Source organism: Myotis daubentonii, chromosome 5, assembly GCF_963259705.1.
Source record: "Myotis daubentonii chromosome 5, mMyoDau2.1, whole genome shotgun sequence".
NCBI classification, from domain to species: Eukaryota; Metazoa; Chordata; class Mammalia; order Chiroptera; family Vespertilionidae; genus Myotis; species Myotis daubentonii.
In genome coordinates, this window is record NC_081844.1 from 19,590,703 (window position 1) to 19,614,601 (window position 23,899).

The 23,899-nt window shown below is 57.6% G+C and overlaps 1 protein-coding gene and 1 long non-coding RNA gene across 4 annotated transcripts; one reads left to right on the forward strand and one right to left on the reverse strand.

Moving 5' to 3' along the window:
* The first annotated feature begins 101 nt into the window (after positions 1-101).
* Positions 102-8,094, forward strand: LOC132234819 (uncharacterized). 2 transcript variants are annotated; one of them, XR_009452941.1, is made up of 2 exons: positions 102-597; positions 4,690-8,094. It is a non-coding gene; the product is annotated as an uncharacterized LOC132234819 (long non-coding RNA). The 2 variants fall into 2 exon arrangements; XR_009452940.1 differs by lacking the exon at positions 102-597 and adding an exon at positions 2,039-2,871.
* Positions 1,497-23,899, reverse strand: KCNN1 (potassium calcium-activated channel subfamily N member 1). Of its 2 annotated transcripts, none has more exons than XM_059696245.1 (9): positions 23,667-23,899; positions 18,918-19,400; positions 18,026-18,121; positions 14,946-15,364; positions 11,965-12,106; positions 9,757-9,867; positions 9,261-9,388; positions 4,749-4,818; positions 1,497-2,047 (listed from the first exon to the last, which is right to left on the reverse strand). In XM_059696245.1, exons 1-9 carry the CDS (start codon positions 23,853-23,855, stop codon positions 1,799-1,801), a joined length of 1,887 nt encoding a protein of 628 aa, XP_059552228.1. In that variant the 5' UTR covers positions 23,856-23,899; the 3' UTR covers positions 1,497-1,798. The 2 variants fall into 2 exon arrangements, 1 of the variants encoding a protein (XP_059552228.1); XR_009452939.1 differs by having other exon boundaries at positions 1,916-2,047; positions 9,286-9,388.

The following is a 23,899-nucleotide window of genomic DNA, read 5'->3' on the forward strand; positions in this document are numbered from 1 at the left end:
TTCTCCCCGCCCGCCCCCGTGACGCACCGGGGCCCGCCGGGACGTGCTGCCCGTGTGCCCGCGTTGTTGACTTTGCTACCCCCCCGCGCGGGGCGGGCCCTGTTTTTGCAGGGTCGGCGCTGATGAGTCAGAGGCGGGCGGGGCGGGGGCGGATGTGGCTGGATGTGTGGGGCAGCCCCGAGCTGTGCCTTGTGGTCTCACAGGTCCCCCACCTGGCACCTTTGGCCCTGGGTGCTGCCCCAGCCCCCCTGTCACCTCCTCCCGCCCCTGTCACCCACTGGTTGTTCCCCACACACACCAAGCTCACGTCTTGCCTCTTGGCCTTTGCACAGGCTGTTCTGTTGCTAGGAACACCCTCCCCAGATCTACCTCCCAGTCCCCTAGCCATGCTCTGGCCGTGTTTACTTCTTTATGGCTCTGATCTCTGTGTTTGTGACTGCCAGGTGTCTACTGTGGCTCCTCCACCAGACTGGCTGCACCCAAGGGTGGGCACCCTTTTCTCCTCACTGGATTTCACAGATAAGGAAACAGAGGCCCCCAGAGGGGCAGCCACTGCCAGAGGTACCCAGGGACGGCAGAGTCACCACTCGAACCCAGGTCTGACAGCAGCCCACTGGCACCTCTCCACACCCATCTCTCTTGCACCCAACCTATCTCCCCCAGCCAGGTGCCAATGGCTTATCAGAGGCTGCCAGGGCCTGGGCTGTCTGCTGGGCCCAGATTAGCCTCTGCAGGAGCCAGGGTTTCCCTCTCCACCCCCTTCAGGGCCCAGCATCTGCCTAGTGCCTGCTGCCCCCTGCCTGACCCCAGCACCCTGAGCCCAAGGCCTGGAGGGATCGTTCTGATTCTACTTCTGTCCAGAACCTTCCCTTCCCACCCACCCCCAAATGGGCCACTTTAACCCCACAATTGCACCACACCTTCCCCAACTCACACCAGCCCCCCCCCCCCGAAGTGTCCTCCCCCAAGTCTGGGTTCTTCATGGTGGCCAGTGGGTCCCCAAGTGTGAGCCCTGGCTCACCACTCCTCACTTTATAGCCCCAGGCAGCTGGCTTCCCTATCCCACCCGGTCAGGTTCTGGTAAAGAGTCAGTGTGATCATTTACCTCACATTCCCTGAATACAGCAGGTGCTCAATACATGTCCAAAGAAGACCGAACAGCCCTCCTCACCCGTGTCAACTCCCTTATTGGACTGTGCTTCCTTGGCACCTGGCCCACAGTGGGTGCTCCAGCAAAGCCAGCTGGTCAGAGGGAAGGGTGCCTGACTCTCCAATGCCTCCTGTGGGGGCGGGGCCACATCCTCTGCAGGCCCCGCTACCAGTGCCAGGGGGGATTGGTGCAGCCGTCCTCAGGCTCGGGCTCAGGAGGCTACCAGGCTAGGATATGATGGAGATTGGCTCACCTTAACTCCCATATCCATTCTGGGACCCCAGACCAGGTGTCCACCTCCCATATTGTGACTACGAGTGTCCCCCAGCTACACACGACAGGCGGCCACTGGGTGGGTCCTGCTTTATTAAGAACTGGCAAGGACCCCTCTCCCTGCTGTTCTGAGCCCACCGGGGGCCTGGGGAGAGTTAGGGGGCCAGGGAGCCAGAGGAACCAATCAGGGAGAAAGCAGGCAGCAGCCACCCCTGTCCAGACAGTCTGGGTGGGACGGGCCCCTGGCCACTCAGCCCAGTTCAGCTCTGGCTCCTTATACTCCAAGAGGCACAACTAGACCGGCCTTCCTGGATGGTGTGGAGGTGGCGGCCACACAATGGCCAAGATTGTGGGGTCCGGTGGTGGGCATGGCCATCACCCGCAGTCTGAAGGGGCCATGGGTGGCCACCGGCAGGGGGAGCTCTGGGCTGCCTGGTCTGGGGCGCCAGGCTGGGGAGGCAGGGGTGGGGGAAGTGGGTGTATGGCTTGGGTGATGAGGCTAGGCAAGGCCTGCAGGGAGGTGCCCAGCGCATCCAGGCGGCTTTCGAGGGCAGCCAGGCGGGCCTCAAGGTCCTCGTGCTGGGCGTGCAGCTCGGACATGAGGTCGTACATGGCATTCTGCGTCTGTGAGAGACAGAGGTGGGAGAGAAGAGGCTGAGTGAGACAGGGAGTGACAGACACACACACAGACGGTTGCAACTGTGAGGACATCCCCAGCCCTGCAGGTCTCCTGCTAGATCCCAGGAAATGGTGGGAGAATAGGTGAGGGACAGACAAGTTAAATGACAAGCTGGGGCCAGCAGGCCTGGGAAAGGCCAAGGGCTGTACTGGGGAGGGTGGATGTGACCAGAGCTGCCCTGAGGGACTGAACTGCCACATAACACAGACATAGATGAGGGGTTGCACAGGGGTCTGGAGGGAGGCGAGTATCCAGAGGGTCTGACCCAGTCACAGACCCAGGAACACGACAGCCATAATCGCTGTTTGATGGGCAACAGGTGTCCCCACCACCTTTACTACTCCCCACAGGGCAGCCAGCACGGGCCAGGGCTACTGTTCAGAAGGATCCACTCTCGCCACCAGGTGGCGCTACAACATCGCCCTGCGTCTCTCACCCCAGCTCCCGGTGGCCAGACCCGCAGGCGGGAACCGGAGTCCTCCGCCCCTCCTAGGCTTTGGAGGGGAGGACTGCAGGGGCAGGTCTGGCCGAGGGGGGAAAGCACCCCCAACCCCTCGCTCCGCGGGAGAGAAATAGGACGAGGCGCCGATTACACACTGCAGACTCTCCCAGCCACTCCACACCTTTGCCCTCCTCCGTGCCCTCCACCCTTTCTTCTGTTCCCAGCAGGCTGACCCCCTGGGGGAGGACAAACCCCTCGGAGCCCCTCCTAGGGCCCCTGACCTCCACCCCAGCCTGCCTCAGGAACCACAGTCCCCAGGGTCAGACGGTAATATCTGGAGGCATCCAACACTGGGGTGGTTCATTTTGGCCCTCTCTGAGATTTAAAAAAAATTGTTTTAAATTTAGGATATACAGGATGTCCCCAAAAATGTATACACACTTTGAATAATTAATTCCAATGGGTTAAATCTGAAAAGAAACACCATTGAGCTATTAGCTGTAAAGTGTGTACACATTTTTATGGGCCACCCTATATATTTTATTTTTGCCAGAGAAATACCAATTAAATTAGCAACCTTGGAAAGGAAAGCAGAAAAATTTGATTGGAAAACATTTTAACCTTGTTTAATTAAAAAAAATTAGAAACCCATATAATCCAATCTAATTAAGGACTGAATTCAAAGAAGCTTTTGTACAATGTATTTTGAGAGTATACCACCATGATTACAAGGTTTATATAATTTAAAAATTAAAATTTCAATAATTCGTGCTAAAGAAGTGTAATATGGATAATTCAAATTATAATTCCTAGTATCTGAGTTTTTCCAAGGCATTTCATATTTATTGCTATAATCTCATATGACATCAAATTAGTTGGCCAATGATTTTTATATTCTCTTAGGGTTATGTTCTAGTTTCTACTAGCAATTGATTGGTTTATTTTTAAAACATGTTTTTATTGATTTCAGAGCGAGGAAGGGAGAGGGAGAGAGAGGCAGAAACACCAATGATGAGAATCATCGATCTGCTGCCTCCTGCACATCCCCTGCTGGGGATCAAGCTTGCCACCGGTCATGTGCCTGATGGGGATGCAACCGTGCCCTCCTGCTCATAGGTCCACGCCCAACCACTCGCTGAGCCACGCCAGCCGGGATGAGTTATTTCTTCAGGGTTCTAGAATTTTTTTCCTCTGTAATGTTCCCTTCCAAGTTAATTTTATGTAGGTTAATATTAAATTACTTTGCAATCTCTTGAAATGAGGAAGAGAGCGAGTCCACAATGAGCTGGGTATAAGAAGTGAAATAGAATAGGACTTAACATCTTCTAAAGATAACATTAAAGCAGCCCCTACCTGATAACTGACTAGGGAGTGGGACCAATGGGCTAAGCTCACACATGAACTATTTATGAAGTATGCAGCATTGACAGGAGCAAGTTCTGAATCGTGTGAACACATTCTAAGAGAAAAGCAGGAGGAGGGTAGGACTTGATGTTTGAACCAACAAATAGATCCATTTGTGACACAAACTGATCTACTGAGCTTGTGGAATCAACTTTAATTTCCTAAAAGGCGCTGAGCTTCCTGTTGGTGCTATTATTTGAATTTATATCCACAGCAAAAGTACCACATCATCAATTTTGCCCATATATACTATTTTCTTATATATTAATTAAAAAAAAATAACACTAGCCCTGCCGGCTTGGCTCAGTGGTTGAGCATCAACCTATGAACCAGGAGGTCACAGTCTGATTCCCAGTCAGGGCACATGCCCAGGTTGCGGGCTCGATCCCAGTAGGGGGCATGCAGGAGGCAGCCGATCCATGATTCTCTCTCATCATTGATGTTTCTATCTCTCTCCCTCTCCCTTCCTTTCTGAAATCAATAAAAGTATATTTTTTAAAAATGAAACTACTGCCGATGTTAAAAGTAGCTTTTACAGATGTAGATTCCCGGAGTTCCTCTCACAGTCAGAGCCTCTGGTCACGATGGACCCTTGCAGACAGGGCTGGTGTTCCCTGGTGGCTCTTGCCGCCCTGCATCCCTTGCCGGTGTCACCTGCCTGCCCTGAGAACCCCGGTGCTGTCCCTCCCTCGGCAGGAGCTGTGCCCTGTCCTTTACAGAAATGCCCCCTTTTCTCCCCAGAGACCCAACCAGCCCAGACCGGCCCAGGGAGCCACCCCACCTGGCCCCACCTTGCTCACCTTGGCCAGCTCTGCGAGTGTGTTGGCCTGGTCGTTCAGCTTTCCCTGCTCAATCTTCACACTCCGGAGCCTGGGGACAGGCGGGTGGGTGGGGTTGTGTGGAGGATGCATTTGTTGGGGGGATGGGGGAGTCCTTCATGCACTTGCCCCACCCAGGGTTGCCCTGTGGGACATGCAGTGGGGAGATGAGGTGGGGGTTGGGGCCTGGCCCCCTGCAGCCCCCTCCCTCCCCACATGTAGGGGGCAGCAGGGCCTGGGAGGCAGCTCCGCCACCACCCAAGTGACCACCGTCTGGCTATGTCCACAGGGCCCGAGGCAGGATGTCTCGGTAAAGCCTGCACTGGTCTGCAGGGTGGACACAAACCCTGGCCGCCTCCAGGAGCTACCCCGAGGATGCACCCTGACCCATGACCACCATGCACCCCTGACCCTCAGGGAGAGACTTACTTCTGAGCTCTGGCAGGACCCGGTGGAGCAGAGAGAAATCACAGGGCAATTTTAATCTCAGCACTTGGTGGGCAGCTCATGCCCAATGCTGCCATCCTCCCACATGCCGACCCCTGGACCCGAGGGGCTGTTGCCCTTGCTCTGCAGAGGGGCTCAGCTTCTGAGAGGGCAGTGCCAGCCCCCCAGAGATGCATCTGTCCTCTGCCCCCTCCCTCGAGCAGTATCCACCCAGCCCCGGCCAGGACAAATGCAGCTGCCCTCGCTCTGCAACTCTGCCGTCTGCCAACCTGTGCCAGGCACCTGGCCCTAGAGGTGACTTTTAGTCCAGGAAACTATACCCATGATGTTTCCTAAGGGGGAAACTGAGGCTCATAGTGGCAAAGCCAATGGCTGGTAACACCCTGGCAGGATCTGGTCAGCCTCTATGCCCCTGGCCTCCAATAGCTGCCCGAGGTGTGGGGCATGGGCCTGTGTGTCCTCGCCCCTCCTCTCCATGCCTCTGTAGTTAAACTGGCCAGGAAAGTGGTTCCAGGTAAGACTCTTCTTCACTGGTCCAAACTCAGCCCGTGTGCCCACATGCGATGGACGCATGGGGAGGCCCCTTAGGGCCCACCATGCTGAATACTGCCGGGCCCCCCAGACCCAGCCCTCAGCCTGGAGAAATGGAGGTGAATACAGATGGCCCCAGAAGGCTGCTGAGGAGCCCTGACGTGCCTTCCTGGGGAGTCATTCTTGGCTTCTCTATAACCTTTCTGTCATCCGGGTTGAATGGTGTTCCCCACACAAGATATATTGAAATCCTAACCCCTAGGACCTCAGTATGTGACCTGGTTTCACCAGGGGGAACCCTAACCCAATGATTGGTGTCTTTATACAAAAGGTGGAGTCTGTACACAGACACGCACAGATGGAGGACAGTATGAAGACGCAGGAAGAACAGCTCATGACAATGACCATTGGAGCGATGCATCTGTCAGCTCAGAACGTCGGCCGCTGCCAGAAGCCAGGAGAGAGCCCTGGAACAGATCCTCCCTGGCACCTTCAGGGGGAACAGGGCCCTGCTGACACCTGGATTTTGGTCTTCTGGCCTCCAGGACAGTGATCATAAATTCCGCCGCTTCAAACCACCCACTTATTACAGCCACGGAGACACGCACACTCCCCACTCCGTCTCCTCCGAGACCACCTCTTCCTTTCCTCTGGCTTTGCACACAGCGCTCCCTTCGGGGGCCTCTCCAGCTCAAGGACGTGCCCGGCTGCCTCATGCGTGCAGAGCAGACCTCGTTTCCCTGGCACGTGCTCGTGCCCACCGCCTTGCCTTCCTCAAGCTGTGGGCACTCCTTGGTATGCAGCCTGCCTCTCAGTTTCCAACTCAGATCTTATCCACGCTCAGGCCCTACTGCACACTTGCTCGACTTCATCATCTGTTCTTACAGGGCTACTGGTTTTGGTGGGGGGTGGGGGTGCAGGGGGATCTAAAGGTGAGTGCAACAGTCCTGCCCCAGAAGAGATGGTCACAGATCATTCACAGAGCAGGTGCCTTCTCCCCAGACCTGGCTCTCCTCAGTTCTCATACTCCTGCTTTCCCCAAAGAACTTTCTGGAACATCCCATAGGGCAAGATCCAGGGCGGGGCCACGTCTACTGTCCCCCACCGGCTGGTGCAGGAAATGCTTGTGGAATGACAAAACGACCAGATCGAGGGTGGAAGTACCAACAATTCCAGTTCCTATATTTAGAAAACACAGTGTGGCAGTCAGGCCCAGGTGAGTCATCGGTCGTCTGGACTGTGTTCGATCGGTGTCACCCTCCTGGGAAAGAGGCACATCACCATCATCTCCACTTTACACATTAGATACTTGGAGTAGTGTAGTCACCTGTCCAGGCCCCACTGTTCGGTGGGAGAGACCGGATTGGGAACCAGTGGTCAGCTAATAAGTATGGGAGAGTCAGCAAGGAGAGGTCCCTGTCCTCAAGGGTCTCAAAGTCTTGTGAGGAGGCAGGACTAACACCTGGGCACGGTGAAGTCAATGGATACCAGCTCCTCTCCCGGGTGTTCAGATGGTGGTGGAAGCAGAGGCAGAGAGCAGGGGCTGGGGGTGAGGGGGACGCTATGTGCTACCAAGAGGTTGCTCTGTGCTGGGGCCCATGCCAGGCATTTCTGCGAATCGTCTCATTTAGACCTCCCGAAGTCCTGGGGAGTGGGGATCATTATCATTAGGAAGCAACCCAGTTATAACAGCAAACACAATACATGTAAAGGAACTAAACTCTCCAGTTAAAAGGCAAGGATGGAAAGCGGCATAAGGAAACTTTTGGGGGGATGGATCTGTTCGTTATCTTCACTGTGATGATAGTTTCATGGGTGTGAATATATGTTAACACTCATCGAACTGTACACTTTAAGCAGGTGCAGTTGACTATGTCAATTGTACCCCAATAAAGCTGTTTCTAAAAAAGAGGTAAACATGATTGAACGGAATTAAACCATTAAAGCCCAGCTGGTGAGCCTCTCCTCCCATGGCCTGGTCTCTCCCTGGGAAGGGGTCATTCTCCTTTACCTCTGGACGCCCCGGCTCTGGGCTGCCCCAGCCGCACCTGGGCTCCCTGCTCTATCCACCTCCCCATCCCACCACTCACACTGGTGTCCCCTGTGCGGCCTCTTGGTTATGGTTGAGTCGGTTGCCTTCCTGCTGCACTAGCTCAGACCCTCACCCTGTTCACCTCACTCTAAGTCATCAGCCCCTGAGTCTGGCCTGCGAGCTCTGGGGGCAGGAGCCCTCTCGGTCACCGAGGAGAAGCCACTTGTGAATGGGTTTTCTCGTGATCTGAGACGTGGGAACTCTCTTCAAGAGGCTCATTCTGAAAAGTGCCTAAGAACATGTTTTTACTCTTTTAAATCACAGGTGCCATGTGACTCAACCCCACAGAATTTGGAGCTGTGTAAATTCTAGACAGGGTGCTGTCTCATGCATCCTATATGTGGCCCTTGAAGTGTGGTTAGTCCGAATAAAAACAAGCTCTAAGTGTAAGATGATATGCAATGGACTTTGAAGATTTAGTACAACAAACTTTATAAAGTATCTCAATGATTTTTTTAAATCTTAATCACATGTTAAAATAATAATAATTTGGATACACTAAATAAATATATTAATTTTATTTTACTTGCTTCCTTTTGCTTTTTTAAAAAAATGTGGCTTACTAAGAAATGTGAAATTACACATGCAGCTCATATGATATTTTTAGTGGACAGTAACTGGCATTTCATATCCTGTGAGATTTCATGTCCTGTGAGCCAAACCTGGCGGATGCCTGTTTGGAAAATAACCTGGAGCACAGACACACCCCTCATCTCCACTGCCTTCCTGTCACCACAGCAGAGCCGAGCAGAGACAGACGATCTGGCCCACGGCGCGGGGAAGATTTACGATCCGGCCCGTTACAGGAAAAGCTGCCAACTCTGGCGGCACATCTGACTCACCTGAGGAACTTAAGCTTAAGCCCAGGCTAATCCCAGGCTGTAGTGTAACTGGTGGTGGGTGTGGCCTGTAGGATTTTTAAAAGCCAGTTGAGTGACTCCAACGATCAGCCAAGGATGAGAACTACTTGAATAAGTAATTCTCAGGACAAAGGGACAAAAGAGGAAATTAAGTAATTTCTAATTATTCCACACGAGCTTATAGATCAGGCCACAGATTCTGAGCTTCCTGCCAGCCAAAGCAAAAGGGGACATTGCTTCAGTGTCTACGGGGTACAATCATTTGGGCTATCCCAGGGAGTAAAATATGCTTCTTGCCATTTATGTTGGATGGACTGCATGCCTTATCAAAGGTGATTTCCCTGGACGAATGCGGGCCCATCATATGTCTCCCTCTGGCCATCCCCACTACCCCATCCAACAGAAGCTGCTGGCCCCAGTCAACTGACCACCTAGCATGGAGGGCCATGATGAGGCCAGGCTGGGCTGTCTGGCCTGGCCCTCGGCCTCTTCCCGTGGGGGGTGTCACGCTGCCTCCGCCCCAGGCGGACACAGAAACGTGAGTGGGAAAGGTGCTGGACTTACTGATGGATGGCTTGGAGGAACTTACGCTGGTGTTTCCGAACCCGGGCGTAGTCTGGCTTCTTCACCAGCCTGGTGTGTTTGTAGATGAGCCACGTCTCCCTGAGAACGTTAGCGGCGGCATTTTTCACCTGGGGCCAGAGAAAGAGCAGTTCCCCATTTCACACTGGGGAAACCGAGGCACAGTGAGGCCAACCTCCCAAGGTCAGTTTGTAAGTTGCACTTGGCTGCCTGGTCCCATCATTCCTGCCTCTCACTGCCTGGCCCGCGGCGGGGCTGTGACTGGACACACAGGTGGACACCTGTGGCCTTCACCACGTCTCTGTGCACCGCTCATGGGCGTTCTCACACACGGCAGAGCCCAGTGCGGTGTGGGCATGCACAGGGCGGGGTGGTGACCTGTGGGCACATGGGTGCGCCTGCAATGGGCAGAAGGCGGGGAGGGTCTGCCCCTGATGTTCAGGAGCAGAGGCGGCCGTGAGGGGGCTGGCACCCTTACCCGCTTGGTGAGCTGTGTGTCCATCATGAAGTTGTGCACGTGTTTCTCTGCCTTGGTGAGCTCCAGTTTCCGGGCCACCACAGCCACCACGAGCGCTGTGCAGCCCGCCCCCTGCGTGAGGAGGGTGGGAGCACATCAACATCCTGCTTTATGGGGATCCCAGGCCAAAGCAGGACACGCCCCCTCCTCCAGGAAGCCTGTCCTGATCCCACCTTTGACTTTACCCTTCCCGCCTGCAGTGTTGGCACAGAGTTCACTGACGCCCGACCCCATGTGCTTTATCCGTCAAATGTCAGGGGAGCGTGTCCCACAGATCAGCTCATTTTATCCCAACAACTCCATTCGTATCTCCGTTGGGCAGAGGGGGAAACTGAGGCTCCGAGATAAGAAAGGGAGGAGGAACAGCAGGATCTGCAGGCAAGTTTGGGGCCGATGACCGTGGAAGTGGGAGGATTTAGGATCTGCCAGGGCTTTGGGTCTGGGTATTGGGGACAGAGACTGGGCTAACAGGTTATTGATCGGTAACGAGGGTCAGCTGACAGCGAGAAGGGACGTGTCAGGGGAGGGCCAACCAGCTGCCCACAGTGGGGCATCTGCAGAAGGGAAGAGGCAATGCACAGGTCCCAGCAGGCGGGAAGTGGGGAAGGACGCCTCCTCATGTGGGTTCCCTGGTGGGTGCCACCACTCTCCCCAGGATGCCCTTAGTGGCAGCCCAGCCTGAAAAGGAGGTCACTGGGGGCTGCTGGGAGGGACGGGGGGCAGGAGTGAGGCGCCAAGGAGGAGGGAAGGGTAGGTAACGGAGGGGGGCAGCAAAAGGCAACACAGGAGGAAGGAAGTGGGGGAGCGGGAGGTTCTGCCACTGAGAAGTGGGGTCCAGGGAGCCTAGGACACTCAGGAGGTGTCATCAGCCACAGAAGTGACCAGGAAGTAGGTGGCAGGGGCTGGAGATGGAGCCAGAAGTTGGTTCTCTGCCTGCGCTGGAGGCTGTCCCTGGTGCTTCACCAGCCAGCTGCTTCCTCCTGCGGCTGCTGAGTACAGGGTGGAGGAGGGAGAAACCCCGGCTTGGGCCCTGAGGGCTGGGGCTGGGGGTGTGGCTGGCACTAGTTCAATTTTTCTCAGGGGTGGAAGGAAACACTTATGGGGAGGAGTGGACAAGGGCCAGGGACACTGTCAAACTCTCCTGGTTGGCCACCATGCCCAGCTTGGTGAGGTGGGCACCAAGGCACCCGCCAAGGAAACCCTGATGAGGGTTCCTGATCAGGGCAAGGGTGTTGGGAGGACCCATGAGCCTGTTCTCAGGAAAAGCCCTGTGATTAGGGGAAAAGCCACAGGCTGGGGACCTGCATGTGGCGGACTACACGGCAAGGAAAGAGAACAGATGACCGCTCTGCACAACAGCACAGCGGCCAGGCTGAGCAAAAGAGCTGGGCTCAGAGGCAGCCCTGCTGGGAGACCTTGAAGTTCAAGAACAGGGAAGCACGTGATTGGTGAGAGTGTCCGGTGATGTGTGTGAGCAGTGACCGGGAGGGGGCGCGCTGGGCACAGGTGGAACAGGAGAGAGCTAACAGAGTAGCTAAAAGGGACCCAAGCATGACCGTGTGCGTGTGTGTGTGTGCTGCGGGCGAGGGCTGGGAGTGAGCTGTAGGCTGGACATGAAACTGGTTTTCTGGAAGGAGCCGCATCCCAGAGAAGAGAACACGGCTTTTCCATTTCACTGAGGGTTTTCTGGATTTAAACTCATTTATCTGAGTGTTTTGTTTGTTTGGAAAGTTCATTTGCTGGGAGAGGGGGAGGGATTGGCTGAGCTTTACTTCCCCCCTTCCACTGTCACAAAATATCATAAGCAAAGTGCACGCTGCCGTTTCACAAGAGGGGCTGGGCCGCTCAGCTCGGCCAGGAGGGCGGCCTGGTGGGGAGGCAGGAGGAAGCCGACCCCCAGCGGCGTCCAGACAGGAGGGAGGGAGAAGTGAAGAGGAACAGAGCAACTGGGCTTCGGGTTTCAAGAGGTGGTGGCAGTGGGGACAGTGCGTTCGAGATGGGGCTGTGCGGAGCCTCTGTGACGGCCCTTCCTCCTGCAGGAGGACAGGGAATGGTGGTGGGGTGGCGTCATGTGTTTGCAAGAACAAACGCCTGTCTGTGCGGTACAGCTTGTGACGGTGACCTCCCTGTCGGGGGGTGGGGGGGGGATGTCCAAGGGCCCCGCCTTACCATGATGCCGGTGAGCAGGCACACGCCTTTCCCGCAGTACGTGTGTGGCACCATGTCTCCGTAGCCAATGGAGAGGAAGGTGATGGAGATGAGCCACATGGCCCCCAGGAAGTTGCTGGTCACTTCCTGTTTATCGTGGTACCTGGGGAGAGTAGGGAGGGCTGGTCAGCCCACACTGGTCCCTCCTCCGTCATCACACCCGCTGGGCAGTGCCTTGAATCAGGGAGCCAGCCACTCCGAGGGCTCCCATGATAAAGGCGTGGTTGGGGGGGGTGCTTCCGGGACAGAGGGCACCCAAATCCTCCTGGGCTCCCTTCACCGACCCCAAAGCTGCTGCTCCAGCCCTGGCCACAGAGCAGAGGGTCCGGGCGAGGGTACGTCCACATGTGTCCACGCATGTCCACCGGCTACCTTTCCCATAGACAGACATACAGACAGGCGTGGACACGGGTGGCCATGGGCACCAGAAGCGGCAGGGAGTGGAGGTGAGGATTCACATCAGACACCAGGAAGAACTTCCCTAGCCAGCCGGGCCTGAGGGAGGGGTCTGTCGGGGAGACGGGGGTTGAAGAATCATGCTCCAGGACTTGGGTGAAGAGGGATACGTGGAGGGCAGACCAGTCACCCCAACCCCAGGCCTGGGTTGATCTGGGGGTAAGGAGAGAGGGGACAGCATACTTAGCCCTGGGAGAGGCCTGGGGCTAAACTTTTGATGTGTGTGGGGGGGACACAGGCCCCAAGGCCTTGCACAGCACACTGCTTTGTCCCCAGCACAGCCTGGCCTGGGACCCTGGCCACACAGGCTATGGACAGGTTACACCTGTGTCGGCCCAGGCCGGGGGCCGAGGGGCTGTTCTCTGGGTCAGGGGGCAGCTCAAGGTTCTGCTCTAGGCCAGCCCCCAGCCTGCAAGGCCCCTTCAGCTTGGGGAGCCCTTTCCAACTAACCCCCTCCTCAGCAGGCCCCAGGCCACCTGAAGCCCCCGCCAGCGGGCAAAGACCTCTACGGAAAGGGTTCAGGGTAAGAGGCCAACCATGGTGGCACGGAGGAGGTGGGCCCCTCACTGCGGTGGGCGGGGGCTGGGCCGGGGCTCAAGGGGGGGGAGGAGATGGAAGGGAAGCCCCAGTGGGAGCGGGGGGGATGGAGCCGTCACAGCAGGTCTGGTGTTGGGGAGTCTCCGCCCCTCTGGGGGGCTCCCTGCTGCTTGCCGGGTGCAGGGGACAGAAACTGACCCCCTTCTTTCACTGAGGTACCTGAACCCCAAGCTGCCTCAGCCTCCAACTCTGGGGACACCAGCACCCCCAACTCAGGAGGCAGGAGGGGGCTCTCCAGCCATGGTGGGTGCTGCAGAACCCCCAGGACCAGGGAGGGGGGCATGCGGGAGGTGAGGTAGGGGTGGGACAGAGCTGCGGGGCAGAGGGAGGCAGGCGAGGGGGTTTCAAGCAGCAATATGGGCTCAGAATTTAGGATTGGCTGCCCCCCACCCTGCCCCATTCCCCACCCCCACCTGGGCACCCCTGAAATGATCCAGCCTGGACCTCAGGGATGCCTGAGGAGGGATGCCCCTCTCTCATCCCCCAGACCTTGATCCTGAGCCTGCCCTGAAGGGTGGGGAACGGGCTGTGGGAACTGACATTGGGGCCTATCAGGGGTCCAAGGAGGCCCTGTGTGACCCCCAAATGGTAAGCCTTTATGACAAGGAGGGGGGCTTGAAGACTGAGGACTGAGGTCCTGGGGGGCAAGTCCAGCCCAGGGATCCCTCCCCCAGGAAGCCCAATCATAGCACCACCTAACAGACCCCTCCAGAGCCTTCCGCAACCAGGCACGAGGCAGGAGAGACCCCTCCTGGACAAGGTGTCCCTCCGCCCTGAGAGGCCCAGCAGAGCCCCTCCCTCCCTGAATCCCCAGGGGTTGGGAGACAACCAGAAACAGGCTCTTAGAAATGCCCCTTTGCCCCTGAGAGCCTCAGTTTCCCCATCTGTAACTTGGGCTGATGGCCTGCCATCCTCCGGGACGGTTGAGAACAAAACCCAAGTAGGCGTCCTAAAGGCTGGGCCAGTTTTCCTTCACCCCAGACCCCAGATCCCTGGGTCAGCTGCCCAAACAAGATGCTAGAGCTCAGCCCTTCTTCCTCCCCTCACCTTGGACAAAGCCCCAAGGACCCCAAGTGGACAGAAGCTGAGAATGGCCTGCCTCCCACTGTCCACTGCCCTGAGCCTGACTCAATCCTACCTGCCCCTCTGCCTCATCCCCCCTCCCCCCCATCCCCCGCCCGCCAGAGATGGACTCTCCCCACCCCTGCGGGCTCCTGCCAGCCTGGCCACCCTGCCTCCCCTCCCCATGCCCTCCCCTCTCGGCAGCTAATCTTAAATTCCTCACGGGCAGCACGGTGGCAGCAGCTCTGCGCACACAGCTTGGCCAAAGCTGGGACTCACATGTTTCCCCTACAGTCCAGCGGGGAGGCAGAGGGGAGAAGGAGAGCAAGTTACACTGGGGTGGAGACAGGCAGATGGCGGGCATCCCTGTGCCTGCCGCCTCCACTGCCTGGGCCAGAGGTCAGAGGCCGGCTGCCCGCAGAGTAGAGGGGCTGGGAGAAAGAGGAGCATGAGTCCCGCTGGAGGAAAGTGGGAGGAAGGGCGCTGGGGTCGCAGAGGGGTGTGGGTCAGGGGTGGTTGGGGACACAAGGCTGGAGTCCCAGGGTTATGGACAGTCACTGAGGCCAGGAACTGGACGGGGCAGGGAGGGGAGATCAAGGGGATGAAAGAGCTGGCGGGAGGAGCCTGGGGTCACGGAAGTCATGGAGGGCCTGGGGTCATCAGGGTCAGGAGTGGTTGCTAGGGAAGCCCTGGGCACCTGAGATCATGGGTGGGCCTGGGGCTCACTGGGATCAGGGGGACAGAAGCGACGGCTGAGGGAGCTCTGAGCCACTGAAGTCATGGGTGGGCCTGGGCTCACGGGTTAGGGGCTGGGGGTCAGGACACACCTCTCGCAGACGCGCACGGTCCAGGCCGCGATGATCCAGGAGGAGATGCTGAAGACGAGCAGCACGGTGCCGGGGCAGATGGTCATGAGCGTCTTCATGACGAAGCGCGTGTTGAAGGTGATCTTGTTGAGCGCCCCGATGCTGCGGGACGAGGCGTCCGTGAAGATCTTGCTGTGCAGCAGCATGACGCGGCCCAGCAGGTAGAGGCGCAGGAACATGGGCACCGACAGCAGCACGTCCACGTCCGCCTCGGCCGCCGCGGGCGCGTACGTGAAGGCCAGCCGCGCCGTCCAGGTGAAGCGGTAGTGGCCGGGCACCGGGTGGATGGCACACACGGCCAGCTCCAGGGAGATGAGGAGGACGCGCTCGCACGTCATGGCGATGCGCCAGTCGTCCGCCCCGTTGTCCACCATGAACAGCTGCGGAGGGCGGACAGGCAGCGGCGGGTCTCAGACACACACCCGGGCCCCCCAGCGAGACCCGCGGTGAAATCCCTCCCACTCAACTTTTACCAGGACACGCCTCCTCGGCAAAACTCCTTACACCCCGGGGTTGGCCACTCTTCACACTAAACACGGGGCCGGTGGTCCACAGAAAGTTAAACACGGAATGACCATGACCCAGCAACCCCAGTCCTAGGCGGGATCCGCAAGAGAAACGAGAGCAGACGGAACAAATGCTTGTACGTGGGCAGCCACAGCCGCACTGCTGACACCGCCGAAGCGGAAACAGCCCAGTGTCCATCCAAGGACCAGAGGATGAACACAATGTGTCCATTCACAGGAAGGAGTGCTACTCAGCCGTAAGGAGGAATGGACGCTGGCACACCCCACGGAGCGGTGGCCCTCGAAAACATCAGGCTGAGGGGCAGAAGCCAGACACAAAGGCCTCTCCAGGGCCCAGGGACCACGCTGCCCCCCCAGTGGGTCTGGAAGGCGGGGCCCTCAGCTCCTGGAATCTGCCTGGCGAGCTCTGAGGCTTGATCAGAACTCAGGCCCTTTGTTCTTTTGGATCCTCCCTTCTGGAAGAGGAATGTCTGTCCGAGGCCTGTGCCAGCTCGTGTCTGAGTCACTGCTGGAGAAGCAGCTCACCTTAACCTCACCCGGATCTCACTAAGATGACATGTAAATGAGACTTTGGACTTGATGCTGCAATGGCTTAAGGCTTTGGGGGCTATTGGGATGGAGTGAAATGCATTTCGCGTGGGAGAAGGACATGAATTTGGGGGATGGACCAGAGGGTGGATTGCTATGGGCTGAATCGTGTCCCCTCAAAATTCATATGCTGAAGCCCTAACTCTCAACGGGACTGTATTTGGAGACAGGGCCTTTAAAGAGGTGATTAAGGGTAAATGAGGTCATGAGGTCATCATACTATAGGACTGTGTCCTTTTAAGAAGAGGAAGAGCCCTGGCCGGGTGGCTCAGTTGTTTGGAGTGTCGTCCCGTACACCAGATGGTTGCGGGTTCGAGCCTCGGTCAGGATGTGTGCGAGAGGCAACCAATCGATGTTTCTCTCTCACATAGATGGCTGTTTTTCTCTCTCTCCCTTCCTCTCTCTCTAAAAATCAATAAAAAATCCTATCTTCAGGTAAGAATTAAAATATAAAAGAAGAAGAAGAGGAAGAGACACCAGGAATACATGTGCACAGGGGAAAGCCATGTGAGGACACAGTGAGAACGTGGCTGCCTGCAAGTCAAGGAGAGAGGCCTCACCAGGACCCAGTCCTGCCAGCCCCTGCTCTTGGATTTGCGGCCTCCAGAACTGTGAGAAAATAAACTTCTGTTTGTTGAAGCCACTCAGCTGTGCAAACGTCCTTCTTTCTTTTTAAGGTTGAATAGTAAGTAAATGAATAATATATAAATATATGAATAATACAATGAGCCCTGGACAGTTTGGCTCAGTGGATAGAGCATCGGCCTGTGGACTAAAGGGTCCAGGTTCGATTCCAGTCAAGGGCATGTACCTCAGTTGCAGGCTTGATTCCTGGCCCTGGTCAGGGCTCGTGAGGGAGGCAACCAATCAATGTGTCTCTGTCCCTCTGATGGTTCCCTCTGCCTCTCCCCTCCCCTGCACTCTCCCTAAAAAATCAGTGGGAAAATATCCTTAGGTGAGGATTAACAACAACAAAATAATAATACAATGAATAGCAACTCCACTGTATGAATAGACCACATTTGGCTTATCCATAAGCCTGTTAACAGACATCTGACTTCTTTCCACTTTCTGGCTATTGTGAAGAGAGCTGTTACGCACATCTGTGTGCAAGTTTTTGCGTGGATGTTTTTGTTTCTCTTGGATCTATACCTAGGAGTGGATTTGCTGGATCATTTGGTAACTAACTCTGTGAGTAACTGTTTGAGGAGCTGCCAGACTGTTGTTCCCAATGGCTGTACCCTCAGAACTGCTTCCTTTCAGCTCGGTTCTCACTGCCCCTTCTCTGCTGCCCTCAGCCACATCCAGGGCCCTTCCCGTGTGCCCAACCTGGTGTCTTCACAGACATCTACACATGGGTGCGACCCAGGTAGGATTTTCCTCCACCCACTTCCTGCCAGACTGTCAGGGGTCAGAGGCCAGAGGTGAGGAGCCAGATCTGACCACCTTTGGGGTCCCTGGGACCTGGCACCTCTGTGGGCACGCCTGCCTGGCATGCCCTGAGCTGGACTCAAGCCTGGCCTGGTTTTGATTAATCCCCCAACAGAAGAACAAATTCCCTGGCCTGGGATAAGTCTTCTAAATGTGGGGTCCTATGGAACACGAAAGGAGTCTGGTGCTAATAACACTGGTTTCCGCCACTGTCAGTCCTCGGAAGACCCCAGGGCTCCACATGGGCCGTGTGTGCCCGACCCTAGCTCACCCCCACCTCCCACCCTGCGCTCTGACAGACCCTTTCTCAAATAATCAATACAAATTAAAACACAGACACACGTTCCAGGAAACTTTAGAGCGGCCGAAAGGGTGTGTCTTCACAGAGATCCCTTTCTATAAGGAAGCTACCGGTCCTCTTATGTTTAGGGGGCGGGGCTTCCAGGTGGCTGGTGTGGAGGGAGAGGGGGTACCCCAGCCCAGCTGGGCACTGACCTGGATTTCCCGGGCATGGTAGAGGATAACCAGACCCAGCAGGATGACTGTGGAGAGGCTGATGAGGCATTTGAGTGCAAATGAGTACAGGGACTCCTGGGCAGAGAGAGAGCAGATAGCAGGACGATGCTGAGGGGGCGGGGCAGCCCTCTGACCCTCATACCTGGGCCCTTCACTCGGAAGGCGACACTCCTGCCCTTACTCTTAGGCCTGGGCTTAGAGTAAGATGGGTCAGTGCTTTACAGTTTGTAAGGCCTGGCTTCATGTGGGTATAGGACTTCCGAACGTGTAAGGCCTGGCCTCCTGTAGGCTCAGTACGTCACGGGTTATAAGGCCTAGCCTCACACGGACATAGCACTTCAGAGTTTATCAGGCCTGTTCTCGCACAGGCACAGCATTTCACAGTTTACAGGCAGACAGCCTGATCTCTCTCTGTCCTCACACACTCGCAGGCAGCACTCAGGGGCCCACAGCCAGGCTCATAACCTGGCCCCAACTGCTGGGGGGTGGGGGGACGCTCTTTCCCTGCTCTCCACCCAGGCCTTGTCTGGAGCTCCCCCAGCCCAGGCATATCCTGGGGGACATCCCCTACCCCACCTTGAGCCAGGGTATGGCTCTTGGTGCAAGCAGGGGAATGGACTGGAGCCTCCGCCCCCATCTGCGGTCTCCCTGCCACCCCAGGAAGTGGGCACAGCAGGATCCCCAGGAGCGCCGCCCATCTCCCATCTCCCGGGTCCCCTGTATCTCCCCCCCCCCCCGCCCCGCCTCCTGGGGCCGATGTGCCCTGATTCCATTCCCCAGGGATGACAGGGAGCCAGGTGTGCCCGGCAGGGCCTCTGTGGGGTGCTGGGTAGGGTTTCCCTGAGGTGCCAGGGGCAAGGGCCATGCCTACCTTCGTGTAGACCCCCCAGGACAGCTCCGTCTCTGTCACCATGACAACGATGCCAAACATGCCAAAGATGAGGGCGTAGTCACTAAGGCGCTTCCGCTTCTCGAAGAGCACCCGCCGGTGGCCTAGGCGGTGGCCCACGTTGGGGGGCCTCTTGGAGCCCCTCTGCCCAACCACCTCATCCTCCTCATCGTCTTCCTCCTCCTCCTGGTCCTGGGGATGCCCTCGGGGGCTGCCGGGTGAGAGCCCGCCCAGCTCGTTCTTGGCCACCACGACTTGGAGGCCTGAACTATGCGGGGGCTGCAGGGGGCAGCTGGCCTCGGCGTCCGGAGGGTCTCGGGTCAGGGCCCCCAGTCCGCCTCCCAGCGGCCGCCCCCCACAGCCATTGTGGCTGTGGTTGTTCATGACTATGTGGGTGCCGGGGCTGGACTCACTGCAGGCTGCCTGGGGCCCGGCATGGCTCAGCGGCTGGGCTCCCACGCTGACCTGCAGGGGCATGAGGGACATGGTCATGCCAGCTGATCAGAGGGCCGGGACCACTGCTGCCACTCCACTCTGAGACCTGGGAGGCCATGAACTCAGAGCAGCTGACACATGGGTTTGCCTTTCTAGAAACATCCAGGTCAACCTATTTCCCTCCCCTGCTAGAACCCTCAAACCCGCTCTCGGCTCCCCAGTGTCATTGCGTAAAAACCAAACTCCCCACCGTGGCCAGGAGGCCCTCTGGGGTCCGAGTTCCACACCATTCACCCTTCTCAGTCTCCCCAGAATCACTCTCTTCCAGAAACACTGGCCTCCCCCTCACCTATCCCAACCAGCTTGGTCCTGCCTCAGGCCTTTACATGTGCGGTGCCCTCCGCCTGGAAAACCCTCTATCTGACCTTTGCCCACTGACTTTCTGGGTCTCCAAGTACCTCGACAATGCCCAGCACACAGCCAATTCCCAGGAAACACTTCTGTATGCCCTGGGGTTGACCTGGCAGTTTTCCTGGGAGGAGCAGCGGTCATGCAGGGGCACAGTCGGGAGGCGATTCCAACCGGGGCTAGTCCCCCACTGACCTTCAGGCTCTTGGACAATTTAACCTCACTTTGCTGAGCCCCCAGTTCCTCCCCTCAAGCTGTTCCAAGGCCTTAACACACGTAGGCAGGTACAGGATATGGTAGGGTAACATTAGGGACTGAGGCTGGGGCTGATAGAGACCCCCAGCTCCCTCCTGCCTGGGTGGAGGGAGGTCAGTGGTCTCCAAACAGATTCCAGGACCAACATGGCGATCTGGGACTTAACTCGAAGATCCCAGAATTGAATCTATAGGGCCTGTGGGACATGCTCAGCCTGGCCCTGTGACCCTGGGCCAGCCTCAGTTTCCCCACCAGGCCGAGGAGCAGTTGATTGCGCAACATCCTCAGCTACTGCCGCAGCATAGGGCAGTATTGTGGGTGTCATGTGCAACAGCAGGGACCTCGACGATCCTGTCTGCTGGGTTCTGACTGGGCAGACCCACCCCAGCCCACTCTCTAAACCTTGCACGCCCCCTGCTGTCACCCCGCCGATGTTCCTTAACCATCTGCACAGTTTATATGGGCTGGTCTCCTGCAGGCCCAGCGCTTCACAGTGTATAAGGCTGTTCCCTACCCCGGACATTCCCCACCCCCGGTCTATTACATACTAGTCTCTGTATTTCACACAAATTTTCTCTTAAATCTTTGAAATATCCCCAAGAAGGGGGTCCTGGGATTTGGCCAGTTTTATAGATGGGGAAACTGAGGCACTATGCTGTGATGGGACTATCTCCTTAAGGGTAGATTCTGGACCACGCTGCCTGGTTGAAATTCTCCCAACAAACCTGGCAGCCGTGTGCCAAGTGTGGTCCCCTTTGAAAAGGCTAAGCCAGCACGCACTGGGGGACTGGGAGAGGGACTGTGGGCACAGACAGGACATCTCCCGGGCCCTGAAACCATGCTCCGGGGGTGACAGGTGCAGAAACTGTCATGTCAGGACACGCCAAGATAAGCCATGCTGCTGGGCAGGGCAGAGGCGACCTTCGCCAGAGCCCAAGCATCACAGGACCACTGTGTCCTTGTCCAGTGCCCCCAGACTGGGTATGTCCTGCTCACTCTGTGTCCCCAGATGCTGGTACCAGCACACAGAAGTGCAAGAAACATTCCTTCCACGGCGAGTGACCTCATGGGTCTTAGAACATGTTCCTCCCTCACCACTACCACCCATCACATCCACCGGGCTGTGGCCACCTGTGGCTGGACACTCCGCAATTTATAAGGCCTGGCCTCTCACGTGGGCCCGATATATCAGTTTATAAGCCTGGCCTTCTGCAAGCTTGGCACTTCATAGTCCATAAGGCTGACCTTGGCCCTGATCTCTGTGTGTGTGTCTCACAAACACTGGGGTGCTACGCTCCTCCTGCCTGCCACCCTAAGGGCTTTTGGCTGCTAGGCGGGTCTGGGAGCTTGTCAGCACAGCAGCCCCAGACCCTGCCCTTGCCTGGGAGAATAGGAAACCCCAGGCACCCCTCTCACTATCCTTCCTGAAAGCGCAAATCCTTGCTGGGGGTTCTGGGGGCACAGGCAGGAGAGTTGGGTGGCCTGGCAGACAGGACCAGGAGGGGGCGGGGGCCTGCAGACGACCTTCGGAAATGCACCAATGAAGATGCAATTTGGGGATGTGACTCAGCCACCCAATACACAGGCCAAATTCAGCTGTTAGTCGGCCATGCTGCTTGTGGCCTGACAGCTGAGTCCTAAGGTGCCCTGGGCAGCGTGAGAGTGGGCGAGTGGGCTTCCGTGCGAGCAGAGGGCGGAGGCATCCCATCACGTTAACATGCCCCTGGTGCCTACTGTGGGCCGAGCCCTTTATCAGAATGATCACATTTAATCGCCGTCGCCACTCGGCAAGGCAGGTGGTATCCCTGACCCCATTTCATAGACAGGAGACAAGGCTCAGAGAGTTTCAGTGCCTTGCCCAAGGTCACACAGCCAGGAAGGGCAGGAACCAAATGCCAACTGCGGGGAGGGAGGGTGGTGGGTGGCAAGATCTGCCTGACTCCCTCTTGATGAGCTACCATCTGGAGAGGGAGCCAGCCCGGTCCTATCCTTGAGGGCCCCCAAAGCTCAGGGCACAGGCTTGATGGGTGCCCGTGCCCTACCGTGACCTCCGAGAAAACAGAACGACAAAGTGGTTTGCCTGAGCACCCACAGGAGGAGAGCAGTCCTTTTCTAAAGGCTGCGTGGGACCAGAGGGACCTGGGGACAAGAGCCCCCTCCCCTTCCCAGGTAGACTTCCCCCGCCCCCACTGCAACCTGGACCTAAAGCTGGGGTCCCTAGGACCCCCAGGGATTCCCAAAGACCCACGAGCCCCTCTGAGACCCTGGGCAAGGTTGGGGTATCCATTAAAGGCTGTGTTGTTTTTTTTAGTGAAGTCTCTCAAGTTCTCCAAGGAGCGCCCCTAAATGGTGAGTAACACACCCTATGGGTTGCATTCGGTTTTGAGGGGTCCTGGAATGGCCCAAACTGTCAAATGCGTCTGGAGCTTGAGCCCTCCATTCGCTGAAGGCCAGGGTCGGAGGGTGAGCAGAGCTCCCTTCCACGCCATCCCAGAAGACACTGTGGGAACCCTGTGAGCCAGTGGGACCGGGGGCCCTCAGGAGGGCTTTTGAGGGACTGAAGAAGGCGGGCAGGCAGCCGGAAAAGGAAGACAAAGAAACCAACAGACCCCAAAGGCACTCCAGTGAGCCTTTTACAAAGGACAGGCTGGCTGCAGTAGCTGCCGAGGGACCCCCCAGCATCCCAGCCGGGGCCAAGTCACCTCCTCAGCTGCCTCTTCGGTGAAGCGCATCTTGGTGTCCACCCATCAGGGAGGGTGGCCAGATCTCATGTGGAAACTCTTAGCGTGTGGCCATGGAGACCCCTGCCACAGTGCTGCTCAGCACCAAGCTCGGTCCTTCACAGATGGATCCGGAGAAGGTGCCCAAGGCAGACCCCCTGTGAGGCAAAATGCCCACCACACTGTCTCCAGAAGCCACGGCCAGAGCAGCACATGGTGGAACCTTCTGGGATGTGTGGACAAGTCGTGGGTTGTGTGTCCCTGTGGAGGGTGGGGACGGACCCCGGGACCCCTCCTCCCATCCCAGCACCCTGGGGCCCTAACTCTGTAGGGTGGACAGGATTCATTCGCCCTCCCTCCCCATGCACTGCCCAGCACCGGTGCAGTGAGGTGCTGGCTGGCTGCCTGGTCCCTCAGGCATTCCCCCCATCACCACCATCAGGGACCTGCCAGCAGCCAGCAGGGTGCAATTAGCCTGCCCTGCCCTCCCAGGCTGCCTCCCCCAGCGCCCTCCACACTGCTCCATCTCCATCAGCGCTCACATCTATGGGCCACCCTCCCGGAGAGCGGGCAGTGCCCTGTGCGGGGTGCCCCAACCTCTGTCCAAGGTGAGCTGGGCTTGCTGACCCCTGCCTGCTGGATCCAGGGGCCAGCGGCGAGGGTCTCCTTGCTCCCGTTCCCAAGTCAGTCTCGGGTCACTGCCTCCAGCCTGAGAACACCCCCCACCGTACCTATGGAGTTCGGAGACTCTCCCCCCAAAGAGAACCCAGCACCCGCCCCATCCGGGATGGGGGTCCGAGACTCGTCACTCAACCTGGCAGTGCACAGACACACATGCCCTTCCCCGTGTCCCCAGCCCCAAACCGCGTCGCCCTCCCGGACGTGCCTCCCTTCCCGGCAGCCCTGCCCATACCTGCGGGGCTCGGCTCAGGCGGGCGGACGAGGCTGGAGGAGACAGGGTCCCGCGCGGACAAGGACCCACAGGACGGGGCCGGGGCCGGGGCCGGGGTCTCGGCGGGGCCGGGCAGCGGCGGCGGGACGGTGGGCCGGGCGGCGGCGGGGCGGGGGGAGGCGGTGGCGGCGGCGGCGACAGCGGGAGCATCCCCCGCCGCCCGGTGCACCGGCGGGGCCGGGGGGCGGTGAGCG